Source organism: Pecten maximus, chromosome 9 (genome assembly GCF_902652985.1).
Source record: "Pecten maximus chromosome 9, xPecMax1.1, whole genome shotgun sequence".
NCBI lineage: Eukaryota > Metazoa > Mollusca > Bivalvia > Pectinida > Pectinidae > Pecten > Pecten maximus.
The window spans coordinates 40,421,195-40,442,912 of NC_047023.1; the positions used below are offsets into that span (position 1 = coordinate 40,421,195).

Consider the following 21,718-nt stretch of genomic DNA (forward strand, 5'->3'; position numbering starts at 1 on the left):
TTGCATATATCTCAGTACTTCATCAAAAATACCGAAAGCTTCGAGGCGAGAGAAAAACCCCTTCACCTTAGTTTCAGGGGCGATAACTCGTACCGATACCGAATTTTAATTGCTACCTAACAGTAGCAAACTGCCGAAGCCATCCAGGAGGACACGAACCCGGTCACATTTTGCAGACAACGGATGAATCCCACTTCAAAGCCTTCCTCACAGGGGCAAATGCTCAACTAAACAAAATTAGACATTTAGACGCATTTTACGAGTACTTGCATGAAATTTAAGCCCTACCCCGCAGAAATCCGTTGTATACTTTCCGAAATACATGTATTTTATAGCATTAAATCTTAAAACGCAAATAAGGCAACAGTGCTTGGTCAAAGCAGTCATTGTAAGAATAACTTGTAAAAATTAATTCGCAATTAACCTGGAATCCCATTTAGGTATCTCCCTACTAAATGGTGTACATCTCGAAACTTATGTAATGCTTATCAGGCGATAAATTATGTTTTTATCTATAGACCGTTGATGACATTGACCTATTTAATCTGTTTGCAGCCAACATATTTGAACCACGGTTGGACCGGAGTTGTCTTTTTATGAAATATAAATATAAGTGCATGGGATATACCACCTGAAATTCAGGATTCTACCTATTCAAAGAAAACACATAATGCAACTAATACATGTAACTTAAAATAGGACATGTTTCCATCAAAGTAAACTAACACGTCAGGAATACTCTAACTTCAGGATTACACGATTTTTGTGCAATTTAAATTTATTTACTCAAAATTATCATGTTTAAAATAGCCAATGTAAAGAATCATAAATTGAATAGATATATGACCAAATCATCAGTGTAGTCATATCCAAAAGGTTTTGTAGTTAAATTGGTGGAAACATGAATATATTTTCAAACTTTGTGTATAGTTCCCTTTTACTTCAAAATAAGAAATTAACTTTTTTGGACATGTAGATCAATAGCCGGGTTAAGTAAAGTGAAGAAAACAATCACAAATTAGTTTGAAGTTGAGCGAGTCGAACAATTTATTTTCATATGTTAGTAATATGAATAGATATTTCATTAAATACGTCAATTGTCCGAATAAAACGTTTTTGCATTCCAAACATCAGTATGGCCATTGTCGTTTTTGTATCCTCACGTCGCACTTCAGCGTAATTTTTAAACAGGTAATCGCCTTCGGAAGACTGACAACTGCTAATCTCCTCAATTGTTTTGTCCCTTGCCTCCAAATAATCACCAACACTGCCACAGAGGCGTTCACTGTTTCCCTAGTGCTTTGAGTCTTTTTCTTCCAGTAGGAAGTTCAAACCACTTTCATCTAGCTCAGAAAATCATAACAGCGTTATTTCAATTAACCGGTCGTCTGAAGTAGGCGGCGCGTTCAGTAGCAAGCTCTGCCAACTTGGCTACGCTAATAACTAACGGCATCTTCGGAAACAAGCTCCGCCCACCTGGCGTCTGATTTGCTTGGCAAACATACCCGAAGATGCAGGTGTGTTAGCTCGGGGGTGTGCTAGTTCTCAAGACTAACGCACATGACTAGCGCACAGAAAAGCGAGGTTAAACAAAAAGGAAGTAGATTGTATTTAACCAGTTTTCTTTCATGCAGAATAGAGTAAATAAAGTAGAGGTACAGACCCGTGTACGTTCGCAGTTCCGATTTAAGCGTAGCGTTTCCGTAGCACTTCCGTAGCATTACCGTATCACTTCCGTACCATTTCCGTATCATTACTGTAGCATTACCGTACCATTTCCGTAGCACTTCCGTAGCATTACCGTACCATTTCCGTAACATTTCCGTAGCGTTTGCGTCCACTTACCGTAGCATTACCGTAGCATTTGCGTTTACCTATTTTCACTCGCTGACCGTCTCATAACTGTTCGGTAGAAAATTTTGCGGAGTGTATTTTTTATCGAAACGAAATTTAGTTAAATATACTTACCGAACGTCACTAAAGCATAGTAGCGACAGCAAATAATTTAATAAGGAGGTGATAATTAAATATATATGGTTATACATCTTTCTGTATCTTTGTTTAGCAAAAATAACACTCTCACAAAAAACAAGTCAAGTCACATGGTCCATCGATCTCAGTGTGATACAAAAATGGCGGATCCTAGTATAGTAGTCGACGCATTACGATGGAAACGAAGATGAAGATCGTGTCAAATAAACAATATTTCCTTTACTGTGCTATAGTCAAACCTTTAAAACAGTTCCATGTAATATGCACTGGTCAGGCTACATGTATAGGGTACAAATGGTCCAGACAGTATCACACAGGTAAACTAGGGTAGTTAGACTTAATTGTCAGCGATGATACAAACAACACAGCATGTTGTACACTGGTCAACTAAAGGTACGGTATTCTGTGGACCAAGTGATACTAGGTGTGAAAGGTAGAACAATAAGAGATAATTATGACCTACAGGTAAGGCTATAGACTGCTTCATAAAACTTGGCTTCCAACATTAATGAGAATGTCATCGTGATATACGGAGTTATTCATTATTTATTTCAGTTTTAAAACCCAAAGGTCTAATCACAAAATTGATAACAAATTGATAAAATCAGAGACCGTATAAATGTGATATATATTTCTCTCGGTAAAACTATGACAGGAAATTCAAATCTATATCTTCGGATCATATGTGATATATATGTATGTATCTGATAAAGTATAACAAGAGTAAATTAATTACAAAGTAAGAGCAAATACGGTATATAAAGTGCATACACATGTGAAATAGAACTGATGTCCTAAATAGAAATCATCCAGATAATCAAGTTAGTCTTGTTATGAACAGTAAAAAAGAGACTTAATTCTGAAAACAAATCTTCGTCCGACATAAATCTCTGAAGAGAGACGTTAAAAAAACTGTCAGGAATATGACAAACGTAGTTTTAATTAATTAGGACTCTTTTAAGAACATTACAATTTCTTACAATAATCCAGAATTTACAGGGATAAAGCAGGGTTGAGCTACTCGACCTAGTCAAAAAAAGATGTCGAACTAAAAAGTTAAATTATCCTGTACAAGTTCGATCAAGCAGGCTATGTAAAGATTTTAATAAAAATATATGTATTAATGCCTACATACCAGACTAGGTAAATTGAATTGTGTACAAAACATGTAATATAGACTATGGTCGTTTAATTTTGATTTAAAACACGTAAAAGATGTAAAAGAGAGGGTGAATCATTTGAATCGCGTAGTTTAAGGACTGATATTATACAGATATTTTTTGTATCATCACACTAATATCATCGTCAAAGTTGGAATAGCAAAAACTTTTCTTCGTGGCAACGTTGCTTTACTTCATTAAGAAACACATCCGGTGCTAGTTTGATAGAATTTTATAATTATTGGTATGCACAAAAAATATTTGCTTTGGTGTCTTTTCTAAAATTGTTATTTTGTAAAAAAAAAAATTAAAAAAAAATAATAATAACACACACACCCTCACACATATACACAGATTTAAATAACAGTCATACAAGACACTTGTTAATACTTCTATTATAAAAAGCATACATTTGTAATTTAAACTCTTGAGATGGCGATGGTTTCATGATATATGTAAACTTAATAAATTTCGATTTTTACTCTGAATATCTAAGATTTGTTATAAGTAGCTTCTATAAATTCATTTGAATCATTATTGTATAAGTCATATTCAACTTGACATTTTCATATTTTCTTTCATGAAAGTAAGAACAGGCTACTGCTATAGTTTAAACTCACTCAGGTGTAAAATTTGACATGTTGGCCAGGTAATACAGGTAAATTTCTGTATGTTGGCTAAGTGAGAATAAGCCATAATTGGACCCCGGGGGGTTAATTGGGGACATGTCACCTGGCCAGGTATACCACGTGCCAGACATAAAAGAGCTTGACTGATCGGCATCTTACAGGTAAAGTGTGATAGGATGCATGTCCTCAAGGCTGTGGGGTTGCATATTGCGCCCAGTTGGCCATTGGCAACAGGCCTTTCATAGATGTTTGGCTTCAATGTAATGTACATGTGGTCTGGACATGTACATGTCTCAAGATCTGTCGACAGAACATACAATGTATAATATCATATAGATGACTTGTACTGTAAAAAAACCCTTTCAAGTTGAGAATAACAATGTAAAAGAAACTTTAGTAAATTAACATTCAATTAAAATTTAAAATATTACGAAGTATATGTACACCTGAGTCAGCCATTATTAGGCCTCTGACACAAACTGATGTATTGTAATAGAAGCATGTAAATGATTAAAATGATCGCAAACAGCATCAAAATTAATTTCAAAAGTAGATTCTTCACTCTACACTGTTGAAGTCTTTATATATTGAATCAAAGTATTACCGGGTTATGTCCTTTGTGATAATAAGCTTTAAAAAAACTATTGTGCACTAATTATACGTTTACTTCAGTACCTTAAATCTCGTGCACTCCTCACTTCTCCTAGGGTGCAAAGGTTAACTGATTGTCACTCAACTGTAGTTGTAGTCCATTAATAAATATTTTCAGAGTGTTATCCATTATCACGTAAACATACAAAGTCTGCTCCATTGCAGACGTGTGATATCAGAGACATATATATGTCTCTGGTGATATACACGTATCTGATTGCACATGTACATTGTATAGTCTTAAGTATATGATTATTGATGTTTTGTTTTTAGTTTTTATCCCTTCCCATGCAGCCAGAATTTCCTCTGATCCGACATCAGACTTTTAAACAAATCGTCAATGCTTACACATCATTAATATTACCAGCGTTTGTTATATATAGACTTGCCAGGCATGTACATGTACTTGACTTAATTATCCCCCTTACTTGTTGCCATGGGTACTAATCCCCCCTCCCCACCACCATCAACTTCACCTGATGGCCATGGATATACACTTGATTAGGAGTCACCGGGCTCAGGTGTGTAAGTCATAACCACACCTGGTCAGTTTCTCCTTTTTACAATTAGCCCTAGGCGGGTCTATTCAATCTGTGTTCAGAATTCTTGATCTGTTTACCTGTACCTAAATTAACACTTTGATACAAGTTTTACAATTCAATTAGATTATTACTTAAACCTTAGGGTTTATCAGTACAAATGCGGTGAATAAATGCAGTGAAAATATAGATAAATACATAAAAACAAAACGATAAAGTTCGGACACACAGAGACAACACATACGCGACCGCAGCGCTAGTGTAGAGAGTGATTTTATTTTAAAATTAAATACTATCGTCTTTTGTTGCCGAGAATAATAAATTATGACCTTAATACTTCCGGTTTCTAAAAGTTGTACAAATTCTCGCAAACTGAGGTTTTCTATAGTAGTACAGTTTGATAAAACGTTCTTCCACTTCCCGATACAACATTCACTCCATCAGACACCTTTCACTGTCGTTTCTATGAGTTCGCTTCGTCTAGGATCCGCTTTTTATAAGAACCAGATAATTTATTCAGAAACGGTCGATTATTTGTGAGCGTCAACCGTAGCATTTCCGTAGCATTACCGTAGCATTACCGTAGCACTTCCGTAGCATTACCGTACCATTTCCGTAGCATTTCCGTAGCATTACCGTACCATTTCCGTACCATTTCCGTAGCATTACCGTACCATTTCCGTAGCACTTCGTAGCATTACCGTAGCATTTCCGTAGCGTTTGCGTTTAAGACGGAACAGCGAACGTACACGGGTCTGTATGATAAACATATTGTATATGTCTTCAGAAGCTGTTTGTGGAGTTCCTGTTAAACCACCAAAAAGGAATGTTTACTCTTGCCCCATATAGACTTACAAATCAAGAAATCCTCAAAGGTGAAATATAAACGGACTTACCAATCCAGAAATTCCCCAGTAGATCCCCGAAACCGTTTTTGTATTCTGTCCAGTTCCGATAGAAATCGACATCTTTACTTGTTCGTCTCTGTATCACCTGTGTAATTTTTTATCATTGCTTCATTATTTCAATACAACTATGTATTGAATAATATATTCAGTGATGTTTTATATATTTGTGTCAAATTCTATACATTTTTAAATACAACACATAAATTGACGACTAACTGTGCTCATATCAAAGAACCCTTGCATCTTTACGCATCCAAAACGTGCATGGTTCAAAATGGACTGGTGATAGGGTGTCCTGAGTTTCCATATTTCGGAGAGTGAGTTACAGTATCAATAGAAATGCAAAGAGAAAATCCTTACTTAATGCCATCATGGGTCCCCTACAACGACTACAGAATATGTATAATAACATATTGTTATGTAATGAGAACCAGAAAAAAAAAAGAATATTTACTCAGGTCACATAATGTACATTATTACAAAATATTACAATTGAAATTCTACGCACAATACCTGAGGTTAGCACTAAATGTTATAAAGGTTATATATTCATTCACTACAGTATAGAGGAGTTTGAAGTATTCATACTTACATACCATGGTCCATCAGCCGTGTCCCTATCACAGAACAAATTGATACGTTTGCCTTCAGTTATGATCTCACAGACACCGGATGAGGACTTGACATCAGAGGAATCGCCTACCACTAAATGTTTGAGAAAATCATTTGTTTAGTGACATCATTCGTATATAGAATAAAAGGTAAAAGAAGACAGAGTCAATTGACTCAACGTTGTTCAGGAAATGATGGTCTATGACACGAACTCTCATTTTCAAAGGAATGTCCTGTTTTTGCCCGATCCGTTAAATTGCCTGCACAAGCCAAGACAATGGTTTTATAAAGAATCTGACGAAAGCCCGCTCCGGTGTATCGCCCGCGGGCTATGTACTACGTTATGAAGTACGTGTTCACTATCAGTGAAAACCCTCCCTTTGTAAAAAGTCTCGAGTGACGCAAAATTATGCAATAACTAACTAACGGCATGCTTCTCACCTCAAATAAACAGAAAGAGTGAGTGGGAAAATCTTTTTTTTTTTCAGTCCTAATACCCATTTCTTCATCGCTTTCTGTAATACATGTAATTAGGAGTATTTCTCAGTACCAGGGAATTAAGACTCAATACTAACAACACAGACCGAAATTATGCATCCTAATGGACACAATGTTTTCATATGGAGTGAATTTCTGTCTTTAGTGCTTTTCCAGCATAATGATTGGGGAAATTGTAATGTATTATAGTTTACTATACAGATCCAATGTCCGGGAAGGAAAGGGGTATGTGTTTAACAATTAAAATAACATACAGAAAACAACTTATGCAGAAGCTGGACAGAAGCAGAAACAAAACTACATTTTTTGTTACATTTTCAAGATGTTGAAAAGATACCACATATTCAAATCATTTTTATTTGCGACGGAGTTATCAGTCTGTAAGAAAGAACTCCAGTATTTCCCATATGTACATGTATCTTGGGTCACAAGTGAAGTCTCCAATTACCTACTTTACCTGAAGTGAAATTATGTTATTTGTAACGTTGATATATTTGCTAACAAACAGTATATTTCAATTGATTTTAAGAATATTGGGATAGAACTGCAGCCATTCCCTCCTAAAAATCTACACTATGCTGTTGGCGGCGGCCATGGTTGTTGTGAGGAGTATTCTAAAAATGCTTTTTTTTTCTCTCCCCGGAGTTTTTTTGTTTTCTAGCAAATTATTTGATAAAAAACGAGATTTTTTTTTTTCAAATGGCACTTAGAAATTTTTTTTTTTTTTTTTTTTTTTAAAGATATGTTCGTCTCTGATAAAACAGAAGATGAAATTATTAAATTTAGATTGTCAAAAAAGATAAGTATAGATTGCCAGGGCAGTGGATTTTAAGGATGAGTTAAAAAAGAATAAATGGTTTTTAAAACCTTGCTTAATTATTTTAACACATTAAGATATAATTTTAGAAATATACAAGTTGTATTTGTTCAAAATAAGGAATGTCTTTCATTTTATTTTTTTAAGTGAGATAAAAAAATAATCCTTGAAGCTGACAACGCAAGTTAAAAAGCTTTCGTTTTGAAATTAAAAAAAAACAATTTCGAGATGTTCCCTGTGATCAATATATATATATATCCCGGTCACCGTTTCCAAGGAAGTGACAGATATTTTAGTTGAAGGTTGCTTGGATACGAGACTGTGGATCTGTGCCTATTAAAACGAGTGTGCACGTGAGACTGGCTATCAGTATGTCCATGTCAGATACACTATAAAAAACGTTACGAAACACACGCTTGCCTTTTCTGTTTTCCTCCGAATAGAAGAGGCCATTGACACGTACATGAAGAGGAAAGTATAATAAATGTGTGTAATTCTTTTCAAGAAATAATTAAAAATTCTCTTCTCTTACACGTTATATATACATACTACGTTTTCAGTGAATAGTATGACCAAGTGCACATGGATAAAAAGACGTGTCAACACATATAAAAGAATGCAAACCTTACCTCGGTTTATACAGGGATGAAATACATTTTCCTGTGTTATATGCTATTAAAACTATCCCTTCTACGCATAATATCATACATAAGCACGTGCATATCTGACATGTAATATTAAGCGCGAGTTTATGGCATTCGTAAAACCTCACTCAGCTTCCGAATAGAAATCAACATGACCACGTGAAATGCAAAGGAAACAATATGTGTATTGCAAACTGCTGTATTTTACTGTACATGGCATAGATAAAAAGGATACATCAAATTACAAATGTCACTGACTCTTGTTATTTTAATTCTATTGAATGCCCTGTTAAATTATCAAACCATCCAAGTCTGTACGCACGTACTTTGTTTACATACAATCCGAAAACCACTCGGGCCTTTCTGATGATAAAACAAAATACGAAGTAAGACATACTTCGTCGGTTAGACCAGCTGTTGATGCAATGATGAAATCTGTATTATAATGCTAGTTTTATTAGTTGAGAATCCAAAGTAGCGTGTGCCAAAGTAACGTGTACTACATATTGTATGTCAATTTCGATGATGATCAATAAAACTTTTAACACCTTTAACCTAGGTTTTGTCATTATTTTTTTCGTATTCCTGATCATGCAATTTTGGATTAAATCCATTTTTCTAACAAAATGTCATTACATACAGAAAATTATTCATCACACTGATGTATTCATAAAGTAAAATTTCAGACATATCACAAAAACTAAAATATTGCGTTTTTTTCAAGTAATTATGGTATTGGGAAATTGTAGTCATGGTTATAAATATCACACAACATACTTCTCCGTGCATTAATTTTTAAATCCATATATACAGATCACTCATGTTTTGTTGTATGCATATATCTGTAATAGGGATGAATTTAGTGTTTTTCTTTTTTGATATGTAAGTTAGTTTGTATGTATTTTACCTTGTGTCGCGCCGTCGTTTACCGTTGTTTCCGTACCTACGCAGTAATCGCGTCCGTATAGTACAATTAATATTTATTTAATTACAAAATCATGTAAGTGTTGATTAATAACGTCCATGCTAGTTATGTTGGTTTGATAATACAATTATTTGAATATAAGCGGGACAAGATGATAACATTTCTTTTGTAAGAGTTACGTCCCTTGAATTTACATGTAAGCGTATGTATAGTGACTGTGTGTGACGAAAATGTAATCTGTTGTATTTATATCTGTTACAGTCAATTAAGTATTTAAATGTATGCTATGTTTGTTTAGTTTGTTCGGTTATTACGCTATATTCTGTTAAGATGTTTAAATGAAAGCATTATTAGGTAAAGTTCACGTATGCTCGATATGTAAACAACGGCCATGTGTGCAGTTTATGGTATTGGGAAATTGTAATCATGGTTATAAATATCACAAAACATACTTCTCCATGCATCAGTTTTTAAAGTGCATGTTGTTACAGCCTCGCTCTCTGTCTTTCACAAATTTCACAATAAAAATAAATACAGCGAGTTATATGTATACACTGATGTCTCAAGGACTCCTCCGGTCAAGCGTCAAGGCCAGTGGTCATTTTAATGTTAGGAAAGCGTGAATGAGCATCTTGGATTGCCATAAATACATGTATGCAACTAGAATTTTAGGTTATTTAGGAGTGCGTGGCTTTAACTAGTCCGATAGATTTATATCAAACTTAGTAACAGGTTGAAAAGCCTTTATAGTTCGGCCATGTTCGATTGCCATTTTCGCAATCGTTGGATTTATGGCCCGTTTATTGACAAGAGATATCATCTATCTTTTCCACGCAATAACCGAATCAGAATATAGCAGGTTTCCTTAAACTTAGTAGATTCGGCCAAATTCTTCATTCTTTCATATTCACTTAATCTGATAGCGTCGAGAGTGGGAAGAGTCTTATCACTTAACCTTCTCAAAACAATGACCCGGATAAAACGCTTCAAAATGTTGCAGTGTCCTTCTGACATTCGTTTTTACTTTGAAACTACTTCACAAAAGCAAAAGGACCTCAATTAGTGTTACATTTGACTGGTGCGAATGTACCCATATTATTAATTAATCATGATGCCGAAATTATAATCTAATTTGCCATCAATTATTACAGAGGGACGAATGTACCGAAAAATAGTTTTATTTATAATTTCAAAAATACAATTTAGTTAAATATATTAGCCCATTTATGAGACAGACCGTGTCAGCTACTAAGCTGAAGTATATACCTACTTAATCATGTATAAAGGCTGGTCACCTGCCATACAATTTACCAGACATGTTATGTAAGAGATTAGTGGCCTACGAGTTCCATGTATAGGTATTAGGTAACTGTCTGATATAGGAAATTGGCAATCGGTATTTAATTCCTGTACAGATAGCTGAAAGGGAGTCTTGGGATTGGCACTCAAGCCGGCCGCTGGCCGAAAGGCTGACCACTACTTTAGGATGTTATATTTTGTACATAGTGTATATACATGTATTGGGCATAATAAACACATATGAAGAAGACAAACTTAACAAAAAAAACGCCCATGGCGAGGCTATCCTACTGTAGTGTCCTACCTAAATGCGTAATTCATATTTCGGCTGAAACAGCAATGTCGGTACCTGATTTTACACCAGGGACACTAACAAGATTTGACAGTTATCGTATAATGTTTTATAGTGTTTTGGAACAAAAAATACATTTCCAAAAGGTGTCGGCCTAAATAATAGTAGACACTTAAAGAACCACTCACAAACACATTGCTTTGTGCCATCAAAATTGGTCCCGTTTGCAGTACAATTAGTCCAACTTAATCGATGATGCACTTGCCTAATAAACTTACTACGCAACTTACACAGATCGTTACAAAACAGATAAAATGATTTATTTATTTTAACGAAGAAGGAAAGATTGAACCATTTACTCAATACCGAAATGCTTAAAGTTAGTCTTGAAGTGTCATTATTTGCAATACTGCTTTTACTTTGTATTTGGCATTTTAACTACACGCGTTTGGGTGTACCGGAAGTCAGCCTTCCGTAGAATGCTGAACTAGCGCAGTGCGTTAAACATATAACGCGCGCTCGAAAATAGCAAGTGGGAATGAGAGTGAACCGTTGTCATTTTTCTGTAAACAAATGTTATATTGAATGCATCCCACATTCAGTCAATTCAAAAGCATTTAGTGTTTAAAGAGCTTTCTTTCTTACCTAAGATAAAAACTTTAACATTTGGCAAAGTGTTGAGTTTTGGCTTTTATGTGTGTAACCCGAACGACTTGTTAAACAATAATGGCATAACAGATCAACTCTTACACTCCAAACCCTAATTCATAAATGTGCCTTTCCTAATATAGAACAACATGTATCACGCATACCAGTAACGCCGCCATAAAGAGGCCACGTCTTTAAATGACCATAACTGTTAATTATAATTAGGACTATACATACGATATATAGCATGACCGATGGTCAATGAACAAATCTTGCAACAATATATCCCATATACCCAAATCATTTTGTAATTGGTCTTTTGCCATTATTTTAAACAGTTTCCTCACAATTAAAAATAGTGTCTATGTCTTCCCACGCTAAATATACATTATATATGAAAAGTTTCAATCACTCGACCATTTTTCCCAAGCCCACAAAACACACATTCATCTTTCACATATGCATTTAAGGATGCTCTTTCTTTACTCTACGCTACTCCTCTCTCATTAGGGGATAGTATGCTATTTTGAGTGGCTATACTGACGATTATATATGAAAAGTGTCAAACAGCACAGATATTAGTAATGACGTCATTTTTTGCGACGTTACTCCACGGCAACTTGACAGTGCCATTTTGAAAGGACTGATCAGCGCAATTTAAGCGTTTTCTGTGGTTATCGGAGAATCCGTGCATCAAAAGCTCAAGTCAAAAGAGTATGTTGTCAAAAACTAGTCAGAATATTTCAGATAAACACAGCAAAATAATCAATATATCTACCTCCGCTTTGATTGGGAATATCGCCTCAATAAGGTGAATACAAAGTTACTCTCTGATTGATCAAAAATTGAAAACTTAAATTTCCACTGCAAAACTAATATTTTCACTGTTTAACGCTTCAGTGAAAATGTTAGTTTTATTAGGTAGATAAATTTCTATATTTCACTGGCAAAAATGCAATAAAAAGAGTTATTCGTTGGATTCAGATTACAGTACTTACTCTTTGAGAAGTACATTCTTGGTGTTGAAATGTCAACATCCTCTTCTTCAACAATTAATCGAGAGTAAGTGTCACACGTTTGGTCGACCGCTGAGAACGAGAAAGAGAGGCACTCCTCACTCTTGCAATTCTTTGCACAAACAGCATGGTTTCGGATTCCAGTATTGGAACTGAGTGTATAAAGACTGTGGTTTACTGGGTCAACACGCAGTACTCTGTTGAACTGCCAACGTTTAGGCTTAACTGTTGCCTCTATTGCTATGACAGCTAAAACCAGGCATACGATTTTCATTTTCAATGCTAACACTGCTGAAACAGAGTACGTGTCATCACATTATATACACCAACACAGCCAGTCAAAGACGTGTTGGCACTCTTATCAGGTTGAAGTTTTGTTCAGCTCAACTACCATTGGTTAATAACCTCTTAAACATGGTCACAGAGAATGAACAAGGAGATCGATCATGTTTGGAAGACTGAAACTGGTGCTTGCCGTATTAGTAACAACCACATACAATTGCGTCACCACCCTAAGGTATACAACATATCACTGTATGTATTGATTGTTATATGTACTATAGATAGGCCTACCCTAAATCTAAACAAGCCCGACCTATACCCTAGATTAAGTCAGTAAAACTGATATGATGATTCGCGCCTGTATGTATATATTAAAAATCTGAATTATTATCGACATTTAATCTAGTGTTAGTTTGTGAACCGAGAATGGGAGCAATGTTTGCATCATTTTTTTTTGAATTTAGTAATCATTCCAATGATCACTTCATCCAGAAAACTTATAATCATACAATTAACTCCAAATGTGCACAGTGAAATTGACATTCCTTTTCACTGTTGGTGACTGATTCGGTAACAATGACCGCGTAGGCAGGGGACTTGTCCTGTCCGGGATGCAGTCAACCAAATACAATACCTGTGTTTAATCCTAAGAGACGACGTTACAACAAACCGACTGGGTACAGAGTTAGGCCTGAATTGTTAGATGCTGTTGATATATATAACATCATTTGCAAGACATTTAGGATAACCTATTCCTTTACTTTCCATATCAAATTACCTATATCTGACTTAAAGATACTCAATTATCTGTAGCGTAGGTTTAAATTATCGTAGGTCAATGAAGTGGAAGATTGCGTTTTTGTTCCTGGTCGCTGACCAGAGCCCTAAAATATAAATACTCGTACGTAATCACTCACACATCTCTCACTCCATAATATAGTTATCACACATTGATACGATGCAGTGAATGTGTAGGACTAAATATACAGTATTTTACATATGACATACTTACAAGAAACATTGAGAGTAGGGCAGTAACTGTACCTTGTTCTTGACAGTTTCGTGTGTCACTGTCGAGGAAAATGTAAAGTAGGGTGACGGCGGCGATACATACAGTACATACATACATACATACACACACACACACACACACACACACTCACACCCTCACACCCTCGCACACACACACACACACACACACACACACACACACCCTTACATACATACATACATACATACATACATACATACATGCAAACTATGACCGTTTTCATGGAGAGTCTAAAGGTTCTAAATATGCTGTATTGGATAAGACAATCCGATATTAAACCCAACATTAATCTGTTTTTCTTGAACCCGATGTCAAAACCACAATTGATGACAGGTTTATTGTTATGTCTTCAGATAAGGCATCTAATAACTTAATTTCTTGTTTAAGACCAGCAAATATAATAGTATGTCTATGTCCCAGAAGACCACAGAGGATGACACACGACTAAGTCCCAGAGGAGAAAACAGACAAGCATGCGATAAAGTCCCTAAGAACAAAACAGGCAAACGTACAACTAAGCTCATGAGGACCAGAGAGGAAAACAAAACACTACGTCCCAGAAAACAAAAGAGGCCAGTATACGACTAAGTAAATAAAACGTCAAATCTGCTTAATTAATTCTCAGAGGACCAGACAGAAAGCATACGTCTAAATCCATGACCAGCAAACACGACAACGTAACTAAGGATCAGAAAGGCAAACATGCGACTACGTTCCTTAGAACCGGACAGGGAAACATCCCATAAAATCCCAACGGAACAGACCTTTAAACATATGAATATGTTCTTGTGGACCAGCCAGGGAACATACAACTACCTAAGGACAAGGCAGACAAGCATACGACTACGTCTTAAACAGGAAAGCATACGACTTATTCTCAGGCAGGCAAACATAATAGCTCTTTGAAGGCGGTCATTTTCTGTAGAAGACATACACTCTTCTCATTGATTTACATCAGTTCCATCAAGAATTTTCGCCCTGTCTTAAACGTGGCGAAATGTTTAGAAAGCAGGATAATAACGCATTGACTATACTCTGTAAGTCGGTTCTTACAAAAAACAAACGAATTTGTTTTCAAATACGGCCTCTCTTAAGCTATATGTAGCACATGCTCGAATCATGTTAGACGATTCAGCATATGGGAATATATTTTGGAAATTAAATGTTAATATATATATAAAAAGAATAGTATTAATAGATTGGAGTATTACGATTTAGAAACTTGTTTCGACTTATTTGAGCATCCTTGGTTGCCTCCTGGGTATCAACAAAAAAGACGAAACAGATTTTTAACTAATTTTGACTCGACTATGCCTATGGTTTCACTGAAAGCTTCTTACGTCGTGTGTATCTTTCATATGAATTTTAAGAAACTATAAAACCATTATAGGGAGGGGGATTTAAGTTCGTTTAAACTGACTACCCAAAGATCTGATTTTGGGGAGTTTCAGATTTTTCTGATCATACAGTGTAGCAAGAATCATTAGTATGATAAAAAAAAATAAAACTTCAGAGTTTGGGGCTTTCTATTCAGAAATATAACTTTTTCATCTCAAATCATTAAACCAATCTTGCCATGTTTAGAGATATTGATAGTGTCTAATGAGAACATTTTGAACAATTCAAGTCAAAAAAGATGCAGTGTTTATATTTACTGATGAACCAAAAGTGATAAATAACATCATACAGTATATCAAGTAAAATCCGTTTTAACAAATGGTCCTATTGTGTTACAAATAATTGTGAGCATGAAGTACATGTGATACACATGAGCTACAGTTATTACGTTCCTTTACAACATGCATTAAGAAGCAAATACATGTAATGAGCAATGCCCATGGTTAGCCACCACACATCCTTACAATTAATCAAGTGACGATTTTAATATAGTTACTAAGGTAAATGTAATGTGTTATTTTACATTGGTTTGGTGTAGAACAATATTATCATCGAACAGTTCATTGAATCCATTGCATGAGTATTGAACCTGTGTGTTTTGGCTGGGTGTGTGATGATATGAAGTAATAACGGTTACATTTCAGGACAGGTTGACAACTGTACCATGACATGCTGAAATGATTTTGAAATATATATATTAACTAGTGTCGCTATCTAACAAATCACTATGTAATTGAAACATTTTAATGAGTTCTCAATTTTAAAATATAATAAAGGACTTAAAGTCCCTATCTAACTGTAAAGGAGCGTCGCTTTATTTTCGGTTTGCCGTACACCTCTATCGGGAATCTGCCCTGCATAAACATTACCGTCCCAATTTCACTTAAAATACAAACCAATGATAAACTTTGTATAATTATTCTCATTCATTTCAGTTTTCATGGATAACCTATTTTTGTGAATTAAAAGAAGTAACATCTTGCGTTGCGCGACATTTTCTTGGTACTGATAGTTAGTCCGTTTTCACATGCCGATAGCTGCACTAAAAACATATCTAATTTACCAATAAAGAAAAGTAACCAAGTTAACTTCCTGTGCACCTAATGTCGGTGGACTGACAACACAACGTATAGATATGTTTCATTAACAACTGTGTTTTGTTCTAATATCTTGATGAGTTGCCAGAATCGTTATGCTTTATGTACCGTCTCAGAACCTTTATTACTTTAAACCATCAGTTGGTTTTAGATTGTATTGATCAACGCATCTATCTATGTTCAAAGAACTTTGCTCGGTCGACGGGTAAGAACCCAGAATGTTTGCAAGAAGGCTTTACACGTGACTCGTTTTAAGGCGACCCCTGAACTCCCAACTACGCCAAACTACGCAAATAGCACGTCGGTGTTAGTGAAATGGTCGTATCTCCCTTGTTTTTTTAGCTATTGAGATACCGAATTTACCTAGTAAAACAGGAGAAAATATCCAACAACATTTGTTTCATTTGACAAACTTTTTTTATGCATTTTATGAGTTAAAAAACAAGTCAACTTTTATTTGGACTTATTTTGAATTGTTGACGTCGTGTTTCAGCCGGCGTAATCGTCGAAGCGCGGATTCGATATTGTTTCTCACATTACATCAACTATAGCGAGAAATAATGCCTTTAATTCACAATAGTGGCAGTTAATACTCTCAATTGTATGTATATTCCAATATTTTACAGGAATCCTCCAAAATGTTATGGGTATTTTTTTCTCCCGATTTGTACCCAAATGATGGGATGTCCTTCGAAGACAAGTACGATGTCGGCTATATCCTCGCTCAAGCTTACAGAAACTAGCGCGAGACATGGAAGAGAAGTGCAACGCCATCCCGGCTCACACCATTTGATGATATACAGGCTCTTTGCCGGTGTTGTAACGCTGTGTTCCTAGCCAATTGTTGGCACACCCGTTACCAACACCGTTATTATAAACATGATAACCGCATGTCTTTTAACACAAAATCACCACCATATCGGGTTTTGGTCGGATTTAAAGCGTCTTTAGACGAACATCCTACTTCAACCTATGACCCTTATTTACTACATTTCACTAAAACCTGACATATCTTCCGCCGTTTCAAGCCTCAAAAACATTTCTTTATTGCGTTTTTGCCAGTAAAAAAATAGAAAATTATCCAACTAATAAAATTCATATTTTCATTGCAGCGATGAGAAGTGAAAACAAAAGATTTTGCAGTGAAAATATATGTTTTCCGTTTTTGGCCAATCAAAGCGGACCTTTGAATTCACCTCATTGAAATTTGCCGATTTTTCAAATCGAAGCAGAGATAATTAAAATTGGTTATTTCGCTGTATTTCTGAAATTTTCAAACTAGTTTTTAACAAAATACTTACTTGACGTTAGCTTTTCATGCACAGATTATCCTATACCAGCAGAAAACGCATAAATTGCGTTGATCTGTCCTTTCAAAATGGCGCTGTCTAGTTGACGTGGAGTAACATCACAAGGAGACGACGTCATAACTGATTCCCTGCTCTTTTTGACAATTAATTTTTCGATGTTTTTAATTTTGTTTTTAAGTTTTTGAAATGCAATAAAAAGGAAAACCGCGAATTCATTCAATATCATATATTTATTTGTTAGGGATATATTCATAACTTTAAGTCTTAGGCCGGATTCACCGGAGGCAGCAAGGAGAAACTAACAGTGTGCAGAATATTGACAAAGTCAAACATATAAAATGATCAAAATAGAAGATACAGAGCATTCATGTTTTTGTGTGTTTTTCGGGTTCCATTGCGACTAGTTTAATATCCGGATCCGTTCATATTCAGTGCTTTTTACATCGTAAAACATAGAACCGTATCCGATTGTCGCAAACACCAGGCAAGGGGGAATAGCAATATTTACTATAGCGCCTCTGGGCAAATGCATAAATCCACGTTCTCCCCTTATGGATAGCCATACTCATGCATAATGTATCTTGCTATGGAGATATTTTGGATCAGACTTGTTTCCAGTGACAAAGCAAAATAGCGTGCGCTTATAATTGATTGATGTTTTGAGGAGTTTATGTCATCATAGCGGACAACAAGGGTCAAATGGGAACGGGTTCCAAAGAGACGTCAGGGTCATTTGAGGACGAATATATAGAAGAAACCAACAGCCATGGGGATGTAAAAGAACGCAGTCATTGAGACAATGATAGCTCTAATATTTTCCATTTCTATCCTCCTTCATATATTTTTATTACATCGGTTTTGATATCATCAGATTCACTATTCCATAGGTAGTTATAAAATTCAAATCGGGGTTTGATAAAGAGATAAACAAGTTGATGAACTGGGATATCAACAACATCATATTAATGAATTCTGCCAATTGGTGCAAGATTTCTTCTTCTCTATGTGTTAATGATTCCTTTGAGCCTTGCTAGTTAATTAATTATACAAAAAAAAAAGATGTAACTAAGCCAATGACTTTCATGAAGATCACACATTAAATTATATTCCTATGACAGTCAGTTGTGTTGAGCCCTACCTTAGATATCAGGGTTTCGTTTCACAAAGCTTCGTAACTTACGAACTTTCGGAAATATCTACGAAAAAGTTCGTAAGTGCGTTTCACAAAGGTGTTCGTAACTTTTTTCCTGCCTTATGTCAAGTACCTCTCTCTAACTTGGCGGTAAAAAAGGACGACACCTTTGAGTTGAAAATTGTATGCCAGCTCTATTCCCGAGTCCCATACACAGACTATGATCTTTATTTTGTATTATTGATAAAAGATCACATTTCCCAAAACATACAATTTCATATTCATTTATCATTCGGTAAAACAAACAGTTACAACACAATTTTCACAGATTTTGCTCAATGATTATATATATATATATAGCTTAGAAACACAAATGATGAAGGAAGACAACTTTTTTACTCGTGCCCTGACCGGGCCTCGAACTCACGATCTACGGCACCCAATCGCCTAGCCAGAAATATCCGCAGCCTATACCGCTGCGCCACATCGGCGTTCATATATACCTAATGTTCTTAAAATAGACTGTCTGTTGGCACAATTACGGATATGCGTACAATTAGTTTCATAACAATGTTTATTTGACAGCATCCCTCCTCGACATTCATAACCCAGTTTCCACCTCGAACAAAACATAGTCGTTCTCTTATGCTAATTTGTAATTGAGTACAATGTCATTTTTTCTTCAAAAGGACATGCTTGCGCACGCTTTTAAATTATCATAGATCAATTACATTAACAATATCAAAAGAAATAATTCAACAAAGGCATAATTGGTTATCTTGACGACAGTTTAATAAACAATAATGCAAATGTACAGTACACAGCAATTGGCGTACCACAAAATACAATATAAAGGCACCAAGAGGATCCTGGGTACAGTCAACCTCTAATCTCAATAAGTTCAATGCAATGTTTCCTATAATCAATCAAGGAAAACAGTGCAATGCAATCAAGACGATCCTGGGTACAGACATCCTCTGATCTCAATAAGTGTAATGCAATAAGTTTCCTATCATTAATGAAGGTAACTTCAATAATCAGTCATGGACACTTCATCAGTGATAGTACTGATTTCCTGAGATGTAGCGACATCCGCCATGTGGACATGGATATTAAAAATATCCACAGTCCACCACAACCGACAACAGGACAGACAAGAGGTCGCTACAGGAAAAAAAGTAAAACTGTGGCCAAGATCATAACTTCATTATGCGTTATGCATTATGCAACATAGAGAGTGCATTTCCTTGTTAAATGAACATTGTCATCTTCATACAATTTTGATGAAACAACCGCCACGCCTGGATACTTGAATACCCTCCTATACCTATAACTCAATTTGCTACAAAAATATTCCAGACAAACTAATGATAATTAAATATACCTGACATTGTCACTATATCTCCATACCTACCTAGGTAAAAGTTGTGACCATACCATCAATGTTTGTTGCAGATTCGTGTATTGCCATGATATTTTAACAAATCCTCTCACAGAAGATCAGCCAAGGGTATTTTCCCCGGGTCATTTGCACCGTAATGAATTACCAATATTGATGGAATGTCTTCCAACCTCTGTAAACACTGTACTGTCTTTAGTAGATTTGTAACCAACATCCCACTTTTGCCCTGCCACCAAATCAACTCTATGGCGCTGAATGCCCAGATGTATACCATCTGGTCTGGCATGAGCATGCCAAAATACTCCCATCATTATTGATGAACCAACTATGGGTATTTGAACGTGAAAGCTTTAAACTGCTTACAAGTTGGTTGTAAAGCAAACAAGACTATTTTACCAAAAATTTACCAAATCAACTTTTTTATTAAGTGTGACCCCTCATGGAGGCGGTTGTGTAACACTGCTGAGAACTGGTAAAGTGTGAAAGCCCGGGACAGAACATAGGTCTTACTCCTCTGACTCCAAAAGGTAGTCTGACGCCGTTAACAGGTATAAGGTGTTCCTTATATATACACGAATAGGCCAGTTGTTTTCAACTCTTGACCTTTAACTATTACATAAAAGTATTACATGGTCTTATGCGAAATAGCTGGCCAACGGATTGAAGGTACATATGAAGGTCAATAGATAACTACATAAGCAAATCAATCAATATACGTTTGCTAGGTAACACAAGGGTCACACGGATCCAAAGGACCGGTTATTACATAAGTTAATCGATACCCTTTGGCCAGGTAAACACATGGTTTACACCCAAGGGTCAGGCAGATAATATATTCATCAACTTTACGTATTACATTACTATATCACATATGGAACAACCCATCACCAGGCATTTGTAAATGAAATACTGATCCTGAAAAATTCCTTGCCTTCTCAATATCAACAGGGTTGACTGGCAACAAAAGAAATGAATAATTAATATATTGTGTTCGTACTGACCGAGAATCAAAATAATTATAATACTTCAAACGATGAATATGTCACTAAATACTGGTCAGGGTCAATGTAACCATTTACACTGCGGGCTGTAGGAAATCACAGATGGAATATGAGTCTCATGCTCCAATCCTTTTTATGAATTGAACCAATAGGTGAAATTCGAAGTGTGGAAATGGTTGTGATCATATGGGTAGAAAATACAACCTGATTTTATTTCAGTTCTTCATTTGGCTGCAAGTTTTTCCGATTGGTAGGCAGATAAAAGATTCTTAACTGATTCCGGAATTCTAGGATCTAGATATTTTAAGCGAAAACCCTTTTACTCACTGGCTACTGTAATAGGGTGGGTCCCCACGGACCGACCGTTCCGGGCCAGCATTGGCGAACAAAAACCAAGTGATCGTATAGTTAGAGG

At 35.7% G+C, this 21,718-nt stretch overlaps 1 protein-coding gene across 1 annotated transcript in view; it reads right to left on the minus strand.

The window, feature by feature from the left end:
- Nucleotides 1-12,904, minus strand: part of LOC117334013 (ficolin-3-like) — a 175,673-nt gene extending 162,769 nt beyond the window's left edge. Inside the window, exons 1-3 of the mRNA XM_033893432.1 lie at nucleotides 12,613-12,904; nucleotides 6,472-6,584; nucleotides 5,868-5,964 (exon numbers count right to left, since the gene is read on the minus strand). Coding sequence (XP_033749323.1) covers nucleotides 5,868-5,964; nucleotides 6,472-6,584; nucleotides 12,613-12,904 — 502 coding nt within the window. The remainder of the gene's footprint in view (nucleotides 1-5,867; nucleotides 5,965-6,471; nucleotides 6,585-12,612) is intronic.
- Between the last annotated feature and the right edge of the window lie 8,814 nt (nucleotides 12,905-21,718).